General features: G+C 56.7%; 1 protein-coding gene and 1 long non-coding RNA gene across 7 annotated transcripts in view; one reads left to right on the plus strand and one right to left on the minus strand.

The window, feature by feature from the left end:
- Positions 1-16,037, plus strand: part of RIPOR1 (RHO family interacting cell polarization regulator 1) — a 48,854-nt gene extending 32,817 nt beyond the window's left edge. For 2 of the 5 annotated variants that reach the window (XM_060288966.2, XM_030863650.3), the window contains 21 exons: positions 7,548-7,674; positions 7,789-7,941; positions 8,111-8,189; positions 8,900-8,923; positions 9,018-9,071; positions 9,215-9,367; positions 9,469-9,532; positions 9,626-9,669; positions 9,748-9,873; positions 10,328-10,476; positions 10,554-10,683; positions 10,763-12,442; positions 12,527-12,642; positions 13,534-13,666; positions 13,928-14,063; positions 14,188-14,349; positions 14,615-14,773; positions 14,934-15,130; positions 15,220-15,303; positions 15,403-15,493; positions 15,621-16,037. In XM_060288966.2, the coding sequence (XP_060144949.1) occupies positions 7,571-7,674; positions 7,789-7,941; positions 8,111-8,189; positions 8,900-8,923; positions 9,018-9,071; positions 9,215-9,367; positions 9,469-9,532; positions 9,626-9,669; positions 9,748-9,873; positions 10,328-10,476; positions 10,554-10,683; positions 10,763-12,442; positions 12,527-12,642; positions 13,534-13,666; positions 13,928-14,063; positions 14,188-14,349; positions 14,615-14,773; positions 14,934-15,130; positions 15,220-15,303; positions 15,403-15,493; positions 15,621-15,718 (3,936 nt within the window). In that variant the 5' untranslated portion in view covers positions 7,548-7,570 and the 3' untranslated portion in view covers positions 15,719-16,037. Of the gene's footprint in view, positions 6,720-7,547; positions 7,675-7,788; positions 7,942-8,110; positions 8,190-8,899; positions 8,924-9,017; positions 9,072-9,214; positions 9,368-9,468; positions 9,533-9,625; positions 9,670-9,747; positions 9,874-10,327; positions 10,477-10,553; positions 10,684-10,762; positions 12,443-12,526; positions 12,643-12,888; positions 13,667-13,927; positions 14,064-14,187; positions 14,350-14,614; positions 14,774-14,933; positions 15,131-15,219; positions 15,304-15,402; positions 15,494-15,620 lie in introns of those variants that run through there. The other 3 variants (XM_030863644.2, XM_030863645.3, XM_030863652.2) reach the window with 3 other exon arrangements.
- Positions 4,286-21,689, minus strand: part of LOC132593935 (uncharacterized) — a 26,750-nt gene continuing 9,346 nt past the window's right edge. The window contains exons 3-5 of one of the 2 annotated variants that reach the window (XR_009560045.2): positions 18,615-18,656; positions 6,700-6,842; positions 4,286-4,993 (exon numbers count right to left, since the gene is read on the minus strand). This is a non-coding gene — a long non-coding RNA (uncharacterized lncRNA). Of the gene's footprint in view, positions 4,994-6,699; positions 6,846-18,614; positions 18,657-21,689 lie in introns of both variants that reach the window. The other variant, XR_011376959.1, reaches the window with a different exon arrangement.

Consider the following 21,689-nt stretch of genomic DNA (forward strand, 5'->3'; position numbering starts at 1 on the left):
GTCCCCGCCGTTTCCGGGGGCCGCGGACAGGGCGGGGGTCGGGTGCGGCGGTTCTAGTGCCTCCCCCCGCCTGGGGAGTCCCAGATCTGCTGCCCCGGCTGAGGCCCTGTCCCGTATCGCGCCATCCCCGGGACCCAGGCCTCGCGGTGTCGTTCCTCCCCTCCTCTCGGGCGCGGAGGACGCCCACAAAAGCCGCCGCCTCTGGGCCTGCCGCACCCGGCGCTGCCTCCTTCCCTCCCACGGCAAGGCCCAGGCGGCCTGTGCCCCGGGGCTCTGGGGTGGGCCAGGCCTGAGGGTGGGCCCTTGGCGCCAGCCTGGGCCCTGGCACGGACGCTCATCGGGAGCCCCACTGCCCTCGCCGCAGGAGAGACTGAGCTGGGAATGGGGAGAGGGCGACGAGGGGTGCAGGCCCGCCTCCGAGATGAGCTAATCTCTCTGGCCTCACCGGCTGGCCTAAGCCGCTTTGGGCCCCGACCCGAGGTGGCCGATCCGGCCTTGGGCTGGGCTGTTCGCCCAAATCTGGCGCGGCCCAGGCCGGAGAGGATAGCCCCGGCGCCGTAGGGGAACAGACCCTGTACCTGGAAATGAGAGGCTGGTGTGGGAATTCTGCAAGCAGCCAGGCCTGGGCAGCCTGCAGAACCAGTTTGGGTAAGGGGCTGCTCACCAGGGCAAGGGGTCTGGGTAAGCCTGGCTTCAGCACCCTGTGTTCTCCTCTCCCCGTTAGGCCTGAGTCCAGCCTCCAAGACTGACCCATCTCAGCCAGTTCTGGGTTGCTTCTAATATATGTCCAGGCTGGCTGGCCGAGCACCTACTGTGTGCAGTCCAGTGTAACAATACGGTGGGCCATCTGTGGGGCTTGCCCTGGGCCTGCATCGCTCAGTGCCGGCACAGCCTTCTGAGGAGGGTTACCAGACGATCTGGCAAGTGCAGAAACTGGCCCAGAGAGGTTAAGTAATATTCTGAAGGTCACACAGCTGGTTTGGAGAGAGGTGGGAATTAGACCCAGATTTGAATTCTTGCCACTGCACTATCTGCTTCCCCGGCATGGAGGGTAGCGGCAGGGATGGGTGGGCGGGGAGAGAGATGAGAATTGGAGAGTGAGGTACAAAACCTCCCTGTCAAAAACAATAAACAAACAAAAACAACCCAACAAAAAAAACCTCTCTGTCCTGGGTCCTGTGGGGCAGCAGCTGCAGAGGGGTACCTGGAAATGGGTGGGGATGAGGGGAGCACACAGGGCGCTGGGCTGGGCCCTCCCCGGGTGGAAAAGCTGGCGGGGAGGACGCGGCTGAGTCACTGCGGGCCCCTCGCTGCAGCTCGGACTAGCGCCTCTGCCAGGCCCGGCCCGGGGGAGGCCACAAGGCTTCCAGTGCGCCGCCGTCCGGGAATGTGACCAGCTGACCAGGGAGGGGGCCGGCAGGAAGTGAGGCCACCCGGCCGCCTCCGCCCGGTTCCGGGGTGGGGGGGTCCCAGGCCGCACCGCGCCCCCCTCCCTCCCTGCTCCCGCAGCTGCGGCATGATGTCAGCAGCCGGGTTTGGGGCAGTTGCCATGGAGACAGGGGCAGGCTCAGGAGGGACCCCATTCTTCCTTGAAGCCGCCCCTTGCCCGGGTTATTTTTAGCGTCTGTTTACCTCAGTCCTGGGCAGCCCTGCGGTGGGGCGGGGCCGGACCGGAGACTCCCGGGAAAGCGGCTGGCCTGGCATACCACTGAGCTGGGCCGCACAGGTGGCGGGACCTCCTGATCCACGCAAGTGCACCAGTTTTGGCGTGTAGAGGGTATTAAAGGCCGCGGGATCTGGGGCCACGCAAGCGGGCAGAGTTCCATTCCTAGCTGCCCTGAGCTGGCTATGCTGCAGGCCCCATCACCCTTGAGACCTGGGTTCTTTCCCATGTCCAGAACAGACTTCAGGGCTGCCATAAGTCCAGATAATCCCCTGGCTCTTATCAGCCAGCCCCCACCAACACCAGTTGAGGTGGCCCCTCTCCCTTAGCTCAAGGGGTTCAGCTCTTTCCCTTCCCCCACCCCCAGCAGGGGAGATCCTGCCTATTCACCCCCTGGAATTGTCACTTAGATTGATATTCTAATGGTCATTTAGACCAACAGTTATACATCCTGGTCCCTGTGGCAGAAGCCCAGAGAAAGAAAATTGATGGGACACTCAGCCTACTCTGAGTCCAGCCCACCTACTCAGTTCCAGAATCCCAGGGAACCCCCACCCAGCCCCATTCTCAGAGGGCAGAAGCCCACCTGCTGATACAATCAGAAAGGAAGGAAGGGAAAAGGAAATTGTCTATGAGGTAGAGGAGTTGGGGTAGATAGAGACTTGAAATCTACCCCTCCAGCAGCTCAGGATCTACCTGTATCTGGGCAACCCAGTTCAGTCAGCCCCCAACTCATAATCAGCTCCTGCCTTCCTTCATTGCTTTGGTGCAGGGCGCAGAGGGTACAGCAGTGAGCAAAGCAGACAGGCCTCAGCCCCCAGAGTTCACAATCTGGTTGGAAGACAGACCCTAAAGGGGAACTGACAACTGAGTTATGTGGCCTCAGGGATCAGAGAGAGGAAACTATGAGGCACCTTAAAGGGGGACCCAATCCAAGGCAGGCTTCTTTGAGGAAGAAGTAGTAGGGTAAGACTTGAAAAAAGAGAGGGAGCTGGTCAGGCTGAGAGTAGTGGGAAGAGGATATAGGATCAATGAGAGCTGCTGCTTAAATGCTGAAGAGCCTACAGGCATGGGGAGAATTCACAGTATCTGGAACAGAACAATCATGGGGGGAACAGAGGGGAGGAGGAAGGTATATGAGGGAAGGGACAGAGCCTGAAGGTCTTGTGGGTCATGTTAGAGAGTCTGGACTTTATCCTTGGGGTAGAGGAATGCCCATGGATGTTTCACAAGAGTTAGAATGGAGGGAAGTTAAAGATTTAGAGTCCTGGGGTTTGAATCCTGGCCCTACCACTTAACAGCTGTGTAATCTCGGGCAGATTAATAATTGTTAATAACATCAGTTAACATTTGTTGTGTGTTTACAGTGAGGTACTGTGTCCACCCCAACTTCTGTACTCCACATACAATTCTCCCTTCCCCGAACACTCCCAGTAGAGGAAGTATCTCATTTCATCATCCCAACAGCCCTGTGAGATAGTTGTTATTATTACTGTTGTTATCCTCATTTAACAGATGGATACCTGCAGCCCCAAAAGGTTAAGAAATGTCTCGCCCAAAGTCACACAGCCAGTTAGCCTCAGGTTTCTCACCTGTGAAGTGGGACTAATAGGACACACCCCGTAGGTTTGTTGCCAGAATTAAATGAGATGATGTTTGTTAATTAAGCACAGTGCTTGGCATAGAAATCACTTGATAAAGGACAGTTTTTAGCATTGTCAGGTGACTGGAATTTCAAGAGGGGCAATGCTGTTGTTGAATAGATCATTGTGGGTTAGCATGGAGACAGGGAACCCATTAGGAAGCTGCTGTAGGGTTCTAGGTGAGAATTGGTGATGGCTTGGCCTTGAGTTCTAGCTATAGGGGTGGAGGTGAGGGGGCAGATTCCAGAGACGGCAGGAGTTGGGTGGCTGAGTAGATGTGGGGGTAACAGAGGCTGAGGGATCCACGATGATTCCTAGTTTCTGTCTTGAACAACTGGATAAATAGATGGTGGGGCTGTTGGGGAGAGGTTAAGACTGGGGAGAGTCAGGTTTGAGGAGCAAAGTGGTGACTTTAGTTTGGGGCCTTCAAACTTAGCACATCCCTAATAACCCACTCCACATTGTCACTCAGCTTCCAGGAGGTATCCAGCTGGATAAACAGGCCTGGTGCTCAGAAGAACGGTTTGGGCAAGGAAGAGACATGGAAGCTGGCAAACTTTAGATGGCATTAAGCTGTGGGAGATGTACCCAGCCCATGAGTGGGGAGGATGAGGCCCATTCAGGGATGGGGAGAAAGGCAGATCCTCTGGGAAAATAATAATGTGCAGCCAGAGCAATAGGTGGAAAGCCAGAGGCACGTTGTCTCTTGAAATCCAAGACAAGGAAAGGCTCAAGGAAGAGGAAGAGAACTACACAGTGAAAAGCTTTGCTGAGATCAAGCAGGATAAGGACCAAACATTGGACACTGGATTCAGCAATGGGGAAGTCACTGGTGACCTTGTCCAGACCAGTCAGGGGAGTACTGGGTATAGAAGCTGTACCAAGATAGGAAGAAGAGTGGGTGGGTTTGGAGAGGAAATGGAGGTAGACACCTCTTCAAGAAACTTGGCTCTAAAAGAGCCAAATAGGGTGAGGGGTAGGGTAGCTAGAAAGAGGCTGGGAGTCCACAGAGGGGTCATTTTTTTTTGTAGTTATTTATTTAAAGTTAACTTTATACTGAAATATAATATTCACACAGAAAGGGTACATGTCCTAACTGTACAGCTCAGAAGACATTTTCACAAAGGAACACACCCATATAGGATCAGGAAATACAACCCAGATTAGGAAACAGAACATAATCAGTACCCTGTCAGCCCCCTTGCGCTCCCTTCCAGTCACTACTCCCCAGGGGTAGTGTCACTACTATTAATAGTCACTACTATTCTGACTTCTGTCACCATAGATTAAGTTTAACTGTTTTTGAACTTTATATCAAGGAACTCAAACATATATTCTCTTTTGTGGTCTTGTTTTTTTCACTCAACATTATGTCTGTAGGATTCATCCACATCGTTGCATGTGGTTGTATATTGTCCATTCTTTTTGTTGTATAGCATTCCATTATCTACTGATGGGCATTTGGATGGTTTCCAAGGTTGTTTTCATCTTCTATGTGGGAGTGACTTGAGCTTGTTTGAGGCTTGTGGAGAAAGTCTGAAACACTCATCTTCCATGGAAAGGGAGAGAGATGGCTAAGGTCACACATGAGGATTTCCCGCATGGGAAACAAAAGCCTGGCTGAGGTTGAGATTTGCTCTTTTCCAGCCCAGCTGCTGTGCCAAGACCTCTGGCAGCTCCCGCCAGCCTGTGCACAGGTGCAGAGAAGGCAGGGGGTTAGGTTGCCCAGGGTTGGTTTCTGCCAGGTAATAGAGAAGCCCAGGGTGCTGGGGATATTGGTAGCAGGCGAGCAAGCTGGAGTGGTGGCTGCAGATCCAGGCTGGTGAGAAGGGTGTGCAAGGAAGGTAGAGAAGAGAAGGTAGGAGGGAACTGGCAGACAGAAAGGAAGCAGAGGCGGATTGTGAGCTCCGTGCAGGGCAATGTCTGTGCAATTCCAGCTGTTATCTCCAGAGACTTGCATAGGGTTGTCACTTGGTAAATAGTTGAATAAATGAGCTGAGGTCTCAAGAGGTCACAGGTAGAAGGCAGGTGAGGTGGGGGTGATGGAGATGTGGTTCTGATTTAGGAAAGGGTCATTCCAGAGCCAGGTGATGAGACTGAGGTGTTCCCATGGAGGGTGGCTGCACGGAGCAGAGAGGCCAGTGTTGGGTGGGCAATCCATGGGAATGCATAGCTGCCAGCATAGGGTGCACAGCATCCAGTCTTCAAGGAGGGAGGGGGAGAGAGCATTTCTCAAACTAGGATCCTTGGACATCTTGCATCTGAATCTGTAGGGGGGTGGTGGGCTGGTTGGAAATGCAGACCCCTGGGCCCACCCCAGCCTCTTGGGGAAAAAGTAAGCCCAGTGCAGCAGAATTGAGCATCAAGGAGCAAGAGTGTTTATGGGGTGGGGGAGCACCCAGGCCATCTGAGAGGATGAGATGCTCAATGGACCCTGAGTATGGTGGCCTTTATCCAGGCTAGAGTTGGATAGGGATAGTCAATAAAGAGATACTGGGGGCAAGAAAGGGCCAACAGCAAGGGGATTCAGCCCATGTGAGGTGGGGGCCAGAAGGATGGGGCCTCTGCCCTAGGATGCAGCTTCTGCCAGAGAGAAGGCCCTGATTGGGGAATGGGACCGGATCCTCTCGCCTGTGGCCTGGGGGTAGAGAGGGTGTCCAGACTGAGCATCCCCTCTGAGGGTGGAGGGATGGGGGTGGTGCAGGGTGCTATGGGACTCTCTGCACCCAGTTGCTTCTCTTCCTTCTCTCGGTGGCAACACATAATATGGGGTTGATCCAGTTCCCCACTTTTAGCTCCTTCTCAGCCTCCAAACCCCCTCATGCTCAGTGCTTCTCTGCCGTCCTTTGGCACAGCCCCTACAGTTAGCACCCCCAGCCCTTCCTTCTACTCTCTCAGCCCCTGCTCTCTAGCCTTCACACACTCAGAACCCCAACTCTCAGCCCTCTGTCCAGCTCTCTCTCAGCACTCCTCAACAGCCACACTGTGAGCCCCCTGTGCTAACTGCACCCAATTCAGCCCCACACGGTGTCCTCACTCTGTTTATCCCTCCATATTCACCGCCGCCCTCGACTCCCTTTACCCACAGTCCTGACCCAGCCGAGAAGACCCCTGTCAGTCCCCTGCCTGTGGGGAACCTCCAGTCACCCCTCCCAGAGGCTGGGAGGGGGGCCAAGGGCCAGGTGCCCCCGTGGTCCGGCGGGTCCCGCCCCATCCCGGCGGGCTGAGTCAGGCGGCAGGAACTGGGCGGGGGGCGGCGCCAGGAGGAGCTGAAGCAGGAGCCAGAGTCGCTGGGAGCGAACGCGGAGCCCAGCCCGGCCGGCACCGAGTGGCCCTGGGCCGGCGGGGACACGGGGGGCAAGCACGGAGCTTGGAGGGCTGTCCCGGACTTACCATGAACTCCAAGAAGAGAGGTACGACCTGGTCCGGGGCTGCGGAGGCTCCGGGGCTGGTCCCAGGGGGCTGCGGGCCGCGTTCTGTGGGCCTGGGGCGCGTGTTTCGCCGGAGCGGTGTGGGGGTCTACGGAGGATCTCTTCCTGCTAAGGTCACGGGCAAAGGCTGCTGTCTGTGACTCAGTTTCCCGGTTGGAGTCTCAGGAAAGTGGAGGGGGCGGGGCACTTCTCGGCACTGCCCCCCAACCTGGGAATCCCCCGGCTCTGGGCACCGGGAGGGCTCTGGCGTCTGGGCGCCTCGGAGCGGGTGGGGGCTGGAGGGGAGCAGCTTCCGCAGGGCGGCCGGTGTGGGGAGCCCAACCTGCACAGGCCGGGCCTGCCAGGCAGCTCTGCTGGGCTCAAAGCACGCACCCCGCCCCGCCCCGTGACCTCCTACGGCCTCTCGGGGTGTGGGCGTGGGAGCTCCTGGTCCACTTGGGGGGAGGAGGTCAGGGCAGGGCTGGGGAGCCCGCCCCACCCCCGGGTAAACAGGCGCTTCCGCACATTCTTTGCGCGCCCCTCCCCTTTCCTGCCCCTTCCCAGCCCGGGGAGGGTCCCAGTGCGACCCCCCTTCCTGCCCCGCGCAGCAGGCGGAGCCTGCACCTCTGCAGGAAGTGGGGGCGTAGCCGAGGCCACGCTGAGTCCGACACCGAGTCACCCGCGGCCGCCCTGTCATAAGCACCAGGGCTGCTGGGGTTCGGACTCCAGCCTCAGGCCGTGGCCGGCAGGACTGAGATACAGAGTCGGGGCCGCGGGGAGGGGGCTTCAAGGGCCTGATTGGCGCTGTACACCCTCACTCGCCACCCCCAGGGAGCCCTGCGCGGACTCATTCCATGATGTCCCTGTCGGTGCGGCCGCAGCGCCGCCTGCTCAGCGCCCGGGTCAATAGGAGCCAGTCCTTCGCAGGCGTCCTCGGCAGCCAGGAGCGGGGGCCCAGGTACGCGGCAGAGGGGGGCTTATGGGGTCAAGAGAGTCTGACCGGGTTGGAGTGTGCAAGTGAGGGCTTGGGGAATGACTTCTTGCCCCTTCCTGAGTGCAGTCTCTTCTTCAGGAGCTTCCCAGCCTTCAGTCCCCCGGGGCCCCCACGGAAGCCCCCAGCGCTCTCCCGAGTGTCCAAGATGTTTTCAGTGGCGCACCCGGCCCCCAAGGTCCCACAGCCTGAGCGGCTGGACCTGGTGTACACGACGCTCAAGCGAGGCCTGACGTAAGCAGTGCCCTCCCAATGCCTTGTCCCATGATCCCTCCCTAAGTCCTCATTCCCTTTCTGCTAGTAGGAACCTTCCCCAGCCTCACACCCTCTCCTCACTGCCTGTTCCCTGGGCAGGTAGAAGCTGGAGAGGTAAGATAACTCTTGTGGTCACCCCTTTCCCCAGGGCCTATTTGGAAGTGCACCAGCAGGAGCAGGAGAAACTCCAAAGACAGATAAGGGAGTCCAAGAGGAATTCTCGCCTGGTAAGTGAAGGGTTGGCATCCCGTATGCCCAGGATTAATATGCCCTTTGCTCTTGTGGTGTGGGGGACTGGGCAGCACCAGCCCTGGGTGACATCAGAGCTGTTTTCTGGGGTGATTTGGTCCAGGTGTGACTAGAAAAGGGGGTATCAGGGAAGGCTGGGGAGGTTCCTCTCCTCAGCTTTCCCAGGCTGCATGTACTTTGCCTGGGACCCAGTGCCTGTCCATGGGAGCTTCCAGTGGGTTGGGTCAAACCCCACAGACGTGGACAGCAGAAGATTATGTTGTAGTGGTACTGAGGGAGAGCCATGGTTCTTCCTGGGGAACAGGTCAGGGCTTCCCAGAGGAAGAAACATTTCTGCTGGGTCTTGAAGCATGAACAGGAGTTCCCTGGTAGAGGGAACCATGCATGAGGAGGCACAGAGCTCTCTTCCTAGGGGTTGTAGAAAAGGCAGTGGGCCAGGGGAGGGATCCCATGGAAGAGGTGGGGGGAAGAGTACTAGAGGGGCCTTGGGGACCAAATCTATGACACCAGCAAAGACCAGGCACGTGGGAAGGTAGGTCAGTCCCTGCTTTGACTGGAATGGCTGTGGACTGTGGTGTGAGAGGGAGGAAGGCTGTGATGAAAAGGAGCTAGGTAGGTCTGGGTGAGCAACTGCCCCTGCTGGAGTACTTCCCCTACCTCCTAATGCCCCCCTCATCTCTCCCCGCAGGGCTTCCTGTATGACTTAGACAAGGTGAGTGTATAGAGAATGGTGTTGAAAGAGGTTGGCTCAGGGGGAGGTAAAGGGCCCTGGGCCTCAGGCTTCTCCTAACGCACCTCTCCCCCAGCAAGTCAAGTCCATTGAACGCTTCCTACGACGGCTGGAGTTCCACGCCAGCAAGGTACTTGTGCAGCATGCGTGTGTGCATGCAGCGTGGGGTGGGGGATTGAGTATCACAGGGAGATGGGATGATGCTAGGCCCTGGGTGAGCAACCCCAGTAGTGAGTCTCAATCCCCCCTCTGCCACCCCACTCATCTGCCCAGATCGACGAGCTGTACGAGGCATACTGTGTCCAGCGGCGTCTCCGGGATGGCGCCTACAACATGGTCCGTGCCTACAGCACCGGCTCCCCAGGGAGCCGTGAGGCCCGGGACAGCCTGGCCGAGGCTACTCGGGGGCATCGGGAGTACACAGAGGTGAGGGATGTGTGCCTGTGAGGCAGAGGCACAGAGTGTGGCAGAGCTGGTGAGAGGGGACTGGTTCTTGACCTCCTCCTGTCCCTGCCCATCCCTCTCAGAGCATGTGCCTGCTGGAGAGTGAGCTGGAAGCACAGCTGGGCGAGTTCCATCTCCGGATGAAAGGTACCAAGTGGTGAGGCCGACTGGTGGCGGGGAGAGGGAGGTGTGTGCCTGAGACCCCTGGACCCAGCTCATCTACTTCTCCCCCACTCCCAGGGCTGGCCGGCTTCGCCAGGCTATGTGTGGGCGATCAGTATGAGGTAGGAGGATGGGCAGGGAAGGGCTGGGATGGCAGGGTCGCAACACCAAGGGCTGCTTCAACCTGCCTCTTCCCCTAGATCTGCATGAAATATGGGCGTCAGCGCTGGAAACTACGGGGCCGCATAGAGGGTAGTGGAAAGCAGGTGTGGGACAGTGAGGAAACCGTCTTTCTTCCTCTGCTCACGGAGTTCCTGTCCATCAAGGTGATGTCTCTGCCCAGAACCATAGGACACCAAGATCCTGTGGCTCTATGACCCTGTGAACCCCTTATGATCCTCATGACCCTGAGACCCTTACCCCTGTGACCCCCATCTGGTTCCATGGCCCTCTGTGAATGTGTGACCCCTTGACCTTCATGACCCTGTGATTTCCTTGTGACCTCCTGACCTTGTGAATATATGACCCCTGAACTCTCATGAGGCTGTGACTCCCACGACCTCAATGACTACAAATTTAGACCTCTGTGGTCCCCGTGCTCCCAGGCTGCTTCGAGCTTCCATGGCCCCATTACCCTGAGAACTCCATTCCCTGTAACTTCCTCATGGCCCAATGACCCTGTGACTGTCACATAACCTCTATGCAAATTCAGACCTCTGATCTCCCACAATCTCATGACCCCTACACCCTTGTGACCCCACCACGCATTCTTGGCTACAGGTGACAGAACTGAAGGGCCTGGCCAACCATGTGGTTGTAGGCAGCGTCTCCTGTGAGACCAAGGATCTGTTCACTGCCCTGCCCCAGGTTGTAGCTGTGGACATTAATGACCTCGGCACCATCAAGCTCAGCCTGGAAGTCACGTGGAGGTTGGTGGGGCTGAGGGGCTTGGAGACGGGGCTGGGGCTTCATGTTAGCACCTTCTAACAGCTTTTTCCCTCTCCAGTCCCTTCGACAAGGATGACCAGCCCTCAGCCGCTTCTACTGTCAACAAGGCCTCCACAGTCACCAAGCGCTTCTCCACCTATAGCCAGAGCCCACCAGACACGCCCTCACTTCGGGAACAGGCCTTCTATGTGAGTCACATCCCAGGCTCAGCTCCCCATCCAGGGGTTTGCTGGGGGTGATCCTGAGATGTCCTTTTCTCTCTCCTAGAATATGCTGAGGCGGCAGGAGGAGCTGGAGAATGGGACAGCGTGGTCCCTGTCCTCCGAATCTTCCGATGACTCCTCTAGCCCACAGCTCTCAGGCACTGCACGCCACTCCTCAGCCCCCAGGCCCCTGGTGCAGCAGCCTGAGCCTCTGCCCATCCAGGTTGCCTTCCGTAGGGCTGAGACCTCCACTTCTGGAACCGTGGATGAGGAGGGGGCCATGGCCCCAGCCCTGGCCAATGGGCATGCCCCCTACAGCCGGACTCTGAGCCATATCAGTGAGGCCAGTGTGGATGCTGCCCTGGCTGAGGCTTCAGTGGAGGCTGCAGGCCTAGAAAGTCTAGTCCAGGGACCCAGCCCACCTGCACATCCAGGTCCCACACATGGGGAGCACCCTAGTCCTGTCCCTTCTGCCCTGGACCCTGGCCATTCTGCCATAAGCCCCGCTCTCAGTACAACAGGCCCTGCCCACACATCTACAGACCCTGCCCCCTCCGCACACCTAGACTCAGTTAACAAGGCCATAAATTCTAGCTCTCCTGAATTGCCAGACCCCACCCACACCACTACAAGCGCCACCTCTAGTGTTGTAAGCCCTACCCATAGTGCTCCAAGCCTTACTCACACTACCACAGTTTCTACCCACAAGACTGTGGTCTCTACCATCACTATTACAGGCCCTACCCCCAGTACCACAGGGTCAGTCCAGACCACCACAAGTCCCACCCACAAGCCGATGCTTTCTACCGTCACTCCTGTAGCTCCTGTCTCCAATACTACAGACCCAGTCCAGACCACCACAAGCCTCAGCCACACTGTCACAAACCTGACACACACTGTCACAAGCCCCACCAACAAACACGTGATCTCTACCCTCTCTACTGCAGGCCCTACCCCCAGTACCACACACCCAGCCCAGACTACCACAAGCCCCACCCACACTACTACTAGCCCCACCCATACTACTGCAAGCCCTACCCATACCACCATAAGCCCCACCCACACTGCTACAAGCCCTACCCATACCATAACAAGCCCCGCCCATACCATAATAAGCCCTGCCAACACTACTGCAAGCTCTACCCACACCACCACAAGCAGTACCCACACTACTGCAACCCCTACCCACACAGCCAGGATTTCAACTCACACCGCTACACCCAATGCTAAGGACCCAGTCCAGATCACCGGGAGTCCTACCCATTCTGTCACAAGTCCCACGCTTATAACTGTAAGCCCTTCCACTTTTCTAGATCTTGCCACGCTCTCCAACCCCTCTGCAAACACAGACCCTCCCCTCCCAGGCATCGACCCCCTGTCCTGTAGCTACCCAGCCTCCACTTCCTGCACTCAGGCAGACCCCATAGCCCTCAGCACCTCCCACCCAAGTCCTACTTGCTCCAGTTGGGAACCCCTCACAAGCCCTTCCCCAAAACTCCCAGAAGCCATCCGTCAGAGCCCAAGTCCCCCTCCCTCACCCCTAGCCCCTGTGCCCCAGCATTCAGACCCTAGAGTGGCCAGGGCTGCCCAGGCCCCAGTTCCAGGGGCAGCTGGAGGTGCTGGGGACAGGAAACTGGAAGAGGCACTGGGGGCCCTAATGGCTGCCCTGGATGACTATCGTGGCCAGTTTCCTGAGCTGCAGGGCCTGGAGCAGGAGGTGACCCGGCTGGAGAGTCTGCTTATGGTGAGGAGGGCTGGGCTGGTTTGCGGCAGCGCAGGGAGGGCAGCCAGGCAGGGGCGACAGCTCTGACGCCCTTCACAACCCCAGCAGAGACAAGGCCTGACTCGCAGCCGGGCCTCCAGTCTTAGCATCACTGTGGAGCATGCCCTGGAGAGCTTCAGCTTCCTCAATGAAGATGAAGACAATGACAGTCCTGGGGACAGGTGAGAGGGGCTAGGAGTGGGGGAAGAGGGGAGGTGAGTAGCTGGTGAAGGAGAAAGGCGAGAAAGGGGAACAGGTGAGGTGAGGCCAGGGGGAGCACGTAAAGAGAGCAGTAAGATGGGTGGTGGGCTCGAGGGAGGTGGGTGGGAGGGGATGGACTTGCTGGCGGGTACGTCTGTGTTCCTCTCTCCCATGTACTCCTCGTGTGTCCTTGTTGCTCATGTTTTCAATCCCATCTGTATCCCCAGTGCTTCTGGTCACCTTCCTCCTCATCCCTGCAGTGTCTGCCTCCTCCATCGGTCCCCACCAGCTCCTGAGCCTCCAGCTCCTCCTCTCTTCCTTGGCCTCACCTTGAACCTACCCTATGAACGAGCCTTTACTATGCCTCTCCATGCATCCTGTGCCCCCCAGCATCAACCCCCTCTGTCTGGACCCCAGCTTTCCCATAGACCCTGGCCCCTTGGCTCTTTGTCCCAGAGTGGCCTTTGCCGATTCCCAGTTGAAGGTCATGCCCAGCCCCTCCTCCCTCCAGTGCTGCCTAGGTTATGGCCCCGTGCCCTGCGCCTCTTGGGCCGCAATCCCTTGCAGTCCACATTGCGTAGACCATCCCGCCTGCAACCCTACTCCCGCCCATCCCAGCCCCGGCGGCCCCAGAGGTCCCAGCAGTCCTAGCTGGAGGTAGCCCTGGGCAGACAGGCTCTGGAGACCCCTGCTACCACCTGCTGGTCCCAGCCCTTTCCTCCATCTGGAAGTCCTCCGTGAACTTACCCATTGTCTGTTGTTTGTGCATGATGTGTTCTTCTGTTCTCGGATGGGGGGAACTTAATAAAAATACTCTGGTGACCAGATGATGATGTGTGCTCCTGGGGCGGTTGACCCCATTTTTCTCTCAGGCCCCCAAACAGCCCGGAGCCTGGGGCTGAGGACAGCCTCGACTCACCTAGTGCCCGACCCCTCAGCACAGAGTGTCCAGCTCTGGACACTGCCTTGGTCCAGCATCTGTACCACTGCAGCTGCCTCCTGCTGGTGAGGCTAGTGGTATTCCCCTACCCTTCCCTTGTAGCCCCTTCCCCCAGGGAGCCCTACACTTCAATCCTGGCCCTGCACACCTCCTCTGAATTCCACTCCCCAATGTCCCAGGGCCTGGCTCTTGCTGAATAGAACACCTCCCACACTCTGGCTCCCCCAAGTCTCTCCTGATGCATGCAGGGACTGGTAGTCCCTGGTCTCCACCCTCCCTAAGCTCTGTCTTGAGGTCTGAGCTACTTGGCCATCCCTATTCTCCAGAAACTGGGCACATTTGGGCCCCTGCGCTGCCAAGAGGCATGGGCCCTGGAGCGACTACTACGGGAGGCCCGAGTTCTCGAAGCAGTATGTGAGCTTAGCAGGCGATGGGAAATCCCTGCCACCTCTGCCCAGGAAGGTAAAAGCTGTGTGGGCTCTGCCTCATGTCTGCCCCAAAGTTCCTCCCTTGCCCTATCCCACCTATGCGCCTGTCTCCCCACCGGCCTGTCCTGTTGCTGACAGTTTCCTGCACCTCCTCACAGTGGTGCAGTTCTCGGCCTCCCGGCCCGGCTTCCTGATCTTCTGGGACCAATGTACAGAGGGACTCAGCCCCTTCATCTGCCCCGTGGAGCGGGTGCTCCTCACCTTCTGCAATCAGTACGGCGCCCGTCTCTCCCTGCGCCAGCCAGGCTTAGCTGAGGCTGGTGAGTGGGCTGCCTACCTGCCCCCTTTGCTCTCCTTTCTCAGATCCCCAGTGATGGGACCTCAGGGAAAGCCAGGTCAGCCCACAGAGACATACTGAGATGAGCACTGGGAAGAAACATCGAAGGCTCATGCCTCAGCACAAAAGGGCCCAGATTGGACCCTTTTGTGCTGGGTCCCTGCACCTGCACGTGGGGTGGGAGCACTCTTCCCGCTAAGGACCCAGGTCCATCCACACCCTGAGACCTGCGGCACTGCCTCCCACAGTGTGTGTCAAGTTCCTGGAGGATGCCCTGGGGCAGAAGCTGCCCCGGAGGCCCCAGTCAGGCCCTGGAGAGCAGCTCACCGTCTTCCAGTTCTGGAGTTACTTCGAAGCCTTGGACAGCTCCTCCATGGAGGCCTATGTGACCGAGACTGCCGAGGAGGGTGAGGCAGTAGCCCTGGTCACAAAGTGGCCTGATGCTATGGGTGGGTCTGAAAGTGTGAATTCAGGACATGAAGGTACAAAAGAACCCACCCCGGGAGGCTCTTTGCCCTGCCAGCTTGTTCCAACTGACACCCCCCCCGCCTGGCTTCCTTTTTTCAGTGTTACTGGTGCGGAATCTGAACTCAGATGACCAGGCTGTGGTGCTGAAAGCCCTGAGGTTGGCACCTGAGGGGCGGCTTCGAAGGGATGGGCTCCGGGCCCTCAGCTCCCTGCTTGTCCATGGCAACAACAAGGTCATGGCTGCTGTCAGCACTCAGCTCCGGAGCCTGTCACTGGGCCCTGCCTTCCGGGAAAGGGTAAGAGTCAGGCAGGGCTCCCTGAGGGCAAAGGCTGGGGTCCCAGGCTCCCAGTGTCTGGCTAAGTCTGCCTTCCCACCCTTAACCAGGCTCTACTCTGCTTCCTGGACCAGCTCGAGGATGAGGATGTGCAGACGAGAGTGGCTGGCTGCTTGGCCCTGGGCTGCATCAAGGTGACCCCTTTCTCTCCCCTCCCAGCTCCCCAAGCCCTGGGTCCTGAGCCTTTCTCACCTGCTGCACTGGGCCCACCTCAATGCTCTCTCCCCCGATAGGCTCCTGAAGGCATTGAGCCCCTGGTGTACCTGTGCCAAACGGACACAGAAGCCGTGAGGGAAGCAGCTCGGCAGAGCCTGCAGCAATGCGGTGAGACTGGGGAATCGGAGATATGGGTCAAGTTGAGTTCTATGACATTTTGGCTGCTGGGAATAGGGGTGAGATGGGGTCAGGGCGGGGCTGGGGCCTCTCCTGATCCCATCTTTATCCGTTACAGGAGAAGAGGGACAGTCTGCCCATCGACGGCTGGAGGAGTCACTGGATGCCCTGCCCCGCATCTTCGGGCCCGGCAGCATGGCCAGCACGGCATTTTAAACTCCCCACCCACCGGCCCCCAGTGCCCCTTCCCCCCACTTTCAGGGCTTACCAGGCACTGGCAGGGAGGGTGAGGGCTGGCTCCAGACACTCCTCCCTCACAGATTCCTATCAATGAAAATCTAATATATTCTCCTTTTGTCCTCGGGGTGGGTAGAGTCAGTGCCGCAGTCAAGTGCCTCACAGCCTCGGCTCAGCACACTTGCCATAGATCGGTGTCCCGGGCCTGGCCGTCCTGCCTCTGCCCTGCCACGTCCCTTGGTTTTGTATTTTATTTACAGAGTTTTACAGAAAATAAAAAAGCAAAATGCCTTTCCTACGTAGCCTGGACTGGTGCACTACTGACCTTCTGCTCCAGCACACTCTGGCTGTGGCCCTGACACTAGTGTGTCCACACTCCAACTGTGACAATGCCATGTGCTTTTGCCCTGGAAATCCAGATGGAAGAGAGCTCAGAGGCTGGAACTGCGCTTGGAAAAGAGGGCAGAGGAAGAGGGTGGTGGAGTGTTGCTGAGGAGGCCCGGGCTGCAGGTGGGTGTACCCTGGGCCTGGAAGCTGTGGGCCTAGACTGGAGCCAAACTGTGGAGTTGGCCTAGAGAAGGCCCAAAGGGTGCCAGTCCTGGGAATGGCTCCCTGGCAGCCAGCTCACTTGGCCAGGAGGCAAAGAGGAAGCAGGCAGGAAAAGGTGTGGTGGTGGCTGGAGCTTCTGGCCACCAGGGAGCAGCAGAACCCTGTCAGGGAATGCCAGGCTTCTGGGTCTTCGCCTCAGCCCAGGCAGCTTCCTACAGAAGGGGCTGAGCACAAGGAGCTCCTTGAGCGCTGGGTAGTTGAGAGGAGATTCTTGCCGAGGGGAAGAGCTGGGGCCTGGGAGGCAGGAGACCCGGATGGCTGCCCTGTGACTCTAAACAGAAGGTCCCTCCTCTCCCTGAGCCACCTCCTCTCCGTAATAACAAACGTGACTAAACCCTGTGACCTCCCTACAGCTGGCAGGCTTGTGCTGCTTCAGGAAAGAGGGCTCTAGGGAGAGGGCTCACGTGAGTTTATTAACCCCAGAAAGTTAAGTGTTCAATGGGAGGAGGCTGAGGGTGGGGGAACTTCAGCATGGCAGGCCTGTTCTAAGGAGGGCCCGAGGGAGGCCCACACTCAAGGCTGGAGAAACAGGTCTGCCACCCTTCCCCTCTCCCTCCAGAGCTTTCAGTGGAGACGGTGCAAGAGCAGGGCCTTCCCCACTCCCTGAGCCCACTCTGGCGTCCCAGTACCTGTGGCTGTAGCACAGCAGCGTGACACCCTGGGGGGAGTCTGTGTCCCTGCACTCGGGTAGAGCCAATGAGATGCCCAACAGTCCCCCCTGGGGGGTGACCCAGATCCCCAGAGAGCCCTGCCCCCCTGTGTTTTAGAGCTGTGTATGAAGAGGTTTGGCCGGGCCCTTAACCACCTGCTGGGGAAGCCAAGCTGAGCAGAAAAAAAAAACGGTAACAGGAAGGAGCACAGGAAACACCTGGGTGTGGATGCAGGTGGCTCATTCCAGTTGGGTGGGGGCAGGCTGACAGCCCTCAGCGCGTCGGCGCAGCGCTGTGCTCCCTCTGTGACTGGGTGGCATGGGAGGGATAGTGTAGCTCAGTTTTGGGGTGGTCGGCTGGAGTGGTAGGGGAGGGGAAGGCAAACAAACGATAGAGACCAAGAGTACCCAAAGCTGGCCACAGCCTGGGCCTGCCGCAGGGGCCCCTGCATCAGGGCTGCAGTCCCAGGACCACCCCTAGGAGCCCCTCAGGCCTGAGGCCCCATGAGAGGTCCCCCAGTAGGGCAGGACTGTCCACTGACATCCAAAGCGTGGCCTGTGTGGTGGGCAAAGAGGAAGTGAACACTGGCTGACCGTGTCCTGTGAAAGTGCAGGCGGGGGTGACTGGACTAGCACAAGTTCATGGCTTAACCCACAGGAGAAGACAGAGCCTGGGCAAGAAATGTAGGATGGGAAAATTTCCCAGCCAGGGGTCAACTGGGACTGTCACTGGAAATCTGAGTGGCTCTACATCTCTGCATTCCAATTCTGGGAAGGGATAAGGTACCTAACTCTGTCCTCTACAAGGAGAGTCCTGAATCCCGAGCCTCATATTCAGCTCTAGGTGAGGGTGGATATGAAGGTCAGAGGGTGCAGGAGCTAGAATTAGGGCACTATGAGGTACAGCCGAAGGACTATCAAAGGCCAAGACAAAAAGAGCCTCGGGCCTTTGCCCCACTAACCCTACCCAGCTCAGAGCAGTGTGAACCAACCCCAGAACAGCCACTCAACCCCTCTCCATCAGTGACTTGAAGTCAGGCTGGATGGCCTCCTATACCCTGGCTCAGGCCCATGTCTGTGAGATGGTGGGGGGCAGGGAGAGCCCTTGTCCTCCCTTCTGTACACCTTGCCCTCCCCCAATACACATAGCCTCACATAGGTCTTCCCACAGGGCAAAGCTGCTCCGAGCACACCTCCTATCTCCTACCCTGCTGTCACACAGGTCTGGGGAGGCACTCACTCCCGCGACTCTGGACAGTTGAGAGCCTGCTGTCTCCAGTGATGGGAGGTTGATGACACCATCGGGAGTCAAATGCATCAGAGCAGGGAAAGCCTGTCCCCAGCTGTCCTGTGGAGCCTGTGCCAGCCTCTTGAGGGGACAGAAGGAAGTGGGCCTCCAAGTTCTGTGACACACTGCGAAGCACCCCATCAATCAGGTCCATCAAGGCCACAGCCATGCCTTGGCCACCATCGTTGGGGGTCTCCCCGGAAGAAACTAATAAGCATGCACTGCAAAAGGACCAGGCTGAGGTAGTCCAGGATAAAATTTATTGTGTTGGTGGTCCCTGCAGGCTCCCCCAACTCCCCTCGTTTCCTTTTGCCCTCCTCCAACCTTACCTTTCCTCCAGTCTCCCACTCTTCTTCCTCATGTAGTCAAAGCTGCAGAGAACCAAAAAAAAAAAAAGAAAAAAAAAGGCATGTTGGTAAATGCAAAGAAGCAGATGGGTTGGCACGTGGGAAGAGAACTGCTTCTTTGTCTCGCCTACAGAGCGGGGGTGACTTCCTTATGTGCTTCTGCCTGGTGTGTGGGTACAATCTGCTGAACCCTAGGCATATGACATGCTCCCCCCAACCCCAAACAGCCCTGGAGTGCCCTATTTAGGCCATCCATCACCCATGGACAGAAGGCTCTTGGCTTGGCTGCCAGACCTGGCTCTTCTGGGCCTACGTAATACAGAAGGGTGAGCTTGGGAAGGACTCCGGGCCTATACAAACAGCTCAGGAAGAACGTCTATCATTTGGAAAATAAGACTGTCATTGACCTGCGAGAAGGGGCCTCTTGTTTCAGAAGGCTGCAATGGGGTGTGCAGTGGGGTCACAGTTTAAGTTTAATGTCAATGGTCACGTCTCACTTATCTCTGAAGACACCCAGGGCATATGGGTCTTCAATAAGTACTGACTTGGAGCAGCTGAATAAGCAGCTGAATTGCCATGCTAACACCAACGTTTGTAGCTATTTCCTCTGAATCTCCTTACAACTTTCTCCTCCACCTCCTCCTCAGGCATCCTCTTATAAACATCACTCCACAGGATTCCATTCTAGGCCCTTTTCTCCTCTCTTTTGAAACACACTCCCTGAACCACCTCATCCATTTCTCTGGCTTCCATCTATACGCTGAGGCTGTGTGCCAGTGATTCACACGGCTCTCTCACCTCCCAACCCCCATATCCAACTGGTGACTGGACACCTTTTGAACAGCATTCTCAAAATCAAACTTATCTCAAAACCTGTTTCTCCTCCAGAACTTCTGGAGAAAGTACTCAGGTACTAAGCCACGCAACTGGGCCTCACCCTTGACTCTTTCCCTGTCCCCTCTTCCCAGCCATCAGAATCTTCTCAATTAAATGCCCTAAATATTTCTAAATTCTGTCTCCTTCTCTTTATCCCCATTGGCACCACTCAGTTTCAGGACATGTTGACCTCTCTCCTAAACACTAAAACTGCCCCCTCACAGGCTCCCTGCCTCTGATCTTGCCCTTCCGTCCATTCTCCATGGTGCAAAGTGATTTCTAAAAACATAAACCCACCACTACAGTTTCTCTTAGGGAAAATTCCAGCCCCCTCAACCTGGCTCACAAAGGCTTTTAAGTGTGTTCCTCTCTCCAGCCTCACTTCTGCCACCTAACTTCTCAGTCTGCACTGGACCTCACCGAACCACCCGCAGGGCTTGCATGCCCCTCTGTGGTACACTCTTCCCACTCCTCATCTTGCCTTGCTAATGCCTGGTTACCTGATAGGCTTCAACCTAGACATCACAAATTTCTTCAGGAAGCTTCCCTTCCACTGGGCTCCTGTCACAGAAGCATGCATTTCCCCTAGTACAGTACTAGGGGAATCACACCCCATTGCAATTGCTCATTTACTTTGTACCCTCCAATATATACATCCATAAGTATTTGCTGACTAGTCTACTAGGTAACAGGTACCACCCAAGTCTGCAAAAGATGATTGGTTGCCTTGCTTGTAGAGCTCGGTCCAAGTGTTTTGCTTTGTTTTTAAACAGCTTTATTGAGATTTAGTCCACGTACCATGAAATTCACCCATTTAAAATGTGCAATTCAGTAGTGGCTTTTAGTATATTTACAGAGTTGTACAATCATCACAATCAATTTTAGAGATTTCATCAACCCCAAAAGAAACTTGGCACTCTTTAGGTATCATCCCTGGGACCTCTACATCCCCTTCCCTTTCCCGGCCCCCAGACCCCGAGGCAACCACTAATCTACTGTAACCACAGATCCTATAGATTTGCCTATTCTAGACATTTTTTTTTTTTGGCCGCACCATGCAGCATGTGGGTCTTAGTTCCCCAACCAGGGATCGAACCCGCACCCCCTGCAGTGGAAGCGTGGACTCTTAACCACTGGACCGCCAGGGAGGTCCCTGGATGTTTCTTATAAATGAAATCAGGTTAGGTCTTCCCAACTTACCCAATTGTAAGATTCACCTGAGAACTTCCGTGGAGATTCAAATTCAGAGGCCAGGGAATCTGTATTTTAAACACGTGCTCCAGGCAGTTCTCTATTTAATCAGGCTGCATCTGCCTTTACTGTTCCCAGCGAAAGTGGGTCAAGAAATAGCTTTTGATGAATACCGCTAAAACTTAACATGATCTGAAAACATTTTGAACATGAAAGGACAGTGTATGTTTAATGCAGAAAAAGCCTGGATACTCAAAATACTCCCCAGAGTCCCCCATGAAACATAGCTCTTCAGAGTGCACTTTTACTGGGACTTCCCTGGTAGCGCCATGGTTAAGAATCCGCCTGCCAATGCTCGGGGACATGGTTCAAGCCCTTGTCCAGGAAGACCCCACATGCCGTGGAGCAACTAAGCCCGTGCGCCGTAACTACTGAGCCTGTGCTCTAGAGTACGCAAGCCGCAACTACTGAAGCCCACGCGCCTAGAGCCCGTGCTCCGCAGCAAGAGAAGCCACCGTGATGAGAAGCTCGCACACCGCAACAGAGAGTAGCCCCTCTCGCTGCAACTAGAGAAAGCCTGTGCACAGCAACAAAGACCCAATGCAGCCAAAATATAAATTAATTTTTTTTAAATGCACTTTTGGGCTTCCCTGGTGGCGCAGTGGTTGAGAGTCCGCCTGCCGATGCAGGGGACGCGGGTTCATGCCCCAGTCCGGGAAGATCCCACATGCCACAGAGCGGCTGGGCCCGTGAGCCATGGCCGCTGAGCCTGTGCTCCGCAACGGGAGAGGCCACAACAGTGAGAGGCCCACGTATCGCAAAAAAAAAAAAAATGCACTTTTACCACGGGGATCTCAAATAAGGAATGGAATGGAAGCCTGAGCAGGGGACAATATAGGGAGGGAGAACTGAGATCAGACCAGTGGAGGCGGCAAGCAAGTTGCATCCACAGGGGCCAGAGGGGGCAGTTAGAAAGGGGCTTGTGGAGTG

The sequence above is a fragment of the Globicephala melas genome, chromosome 19 (genome assembly GCF_963455315.2).
Source record: "Globicephala melas chromosome 19, mGloMel1.2, whole genome shotgun sequence".
Lineage (NCBI taxonomy): Eukaryota > Metazoa > Chordata > Mammalia > Artiodactyla > Delphinidae > Globicephala > Globicephala melas.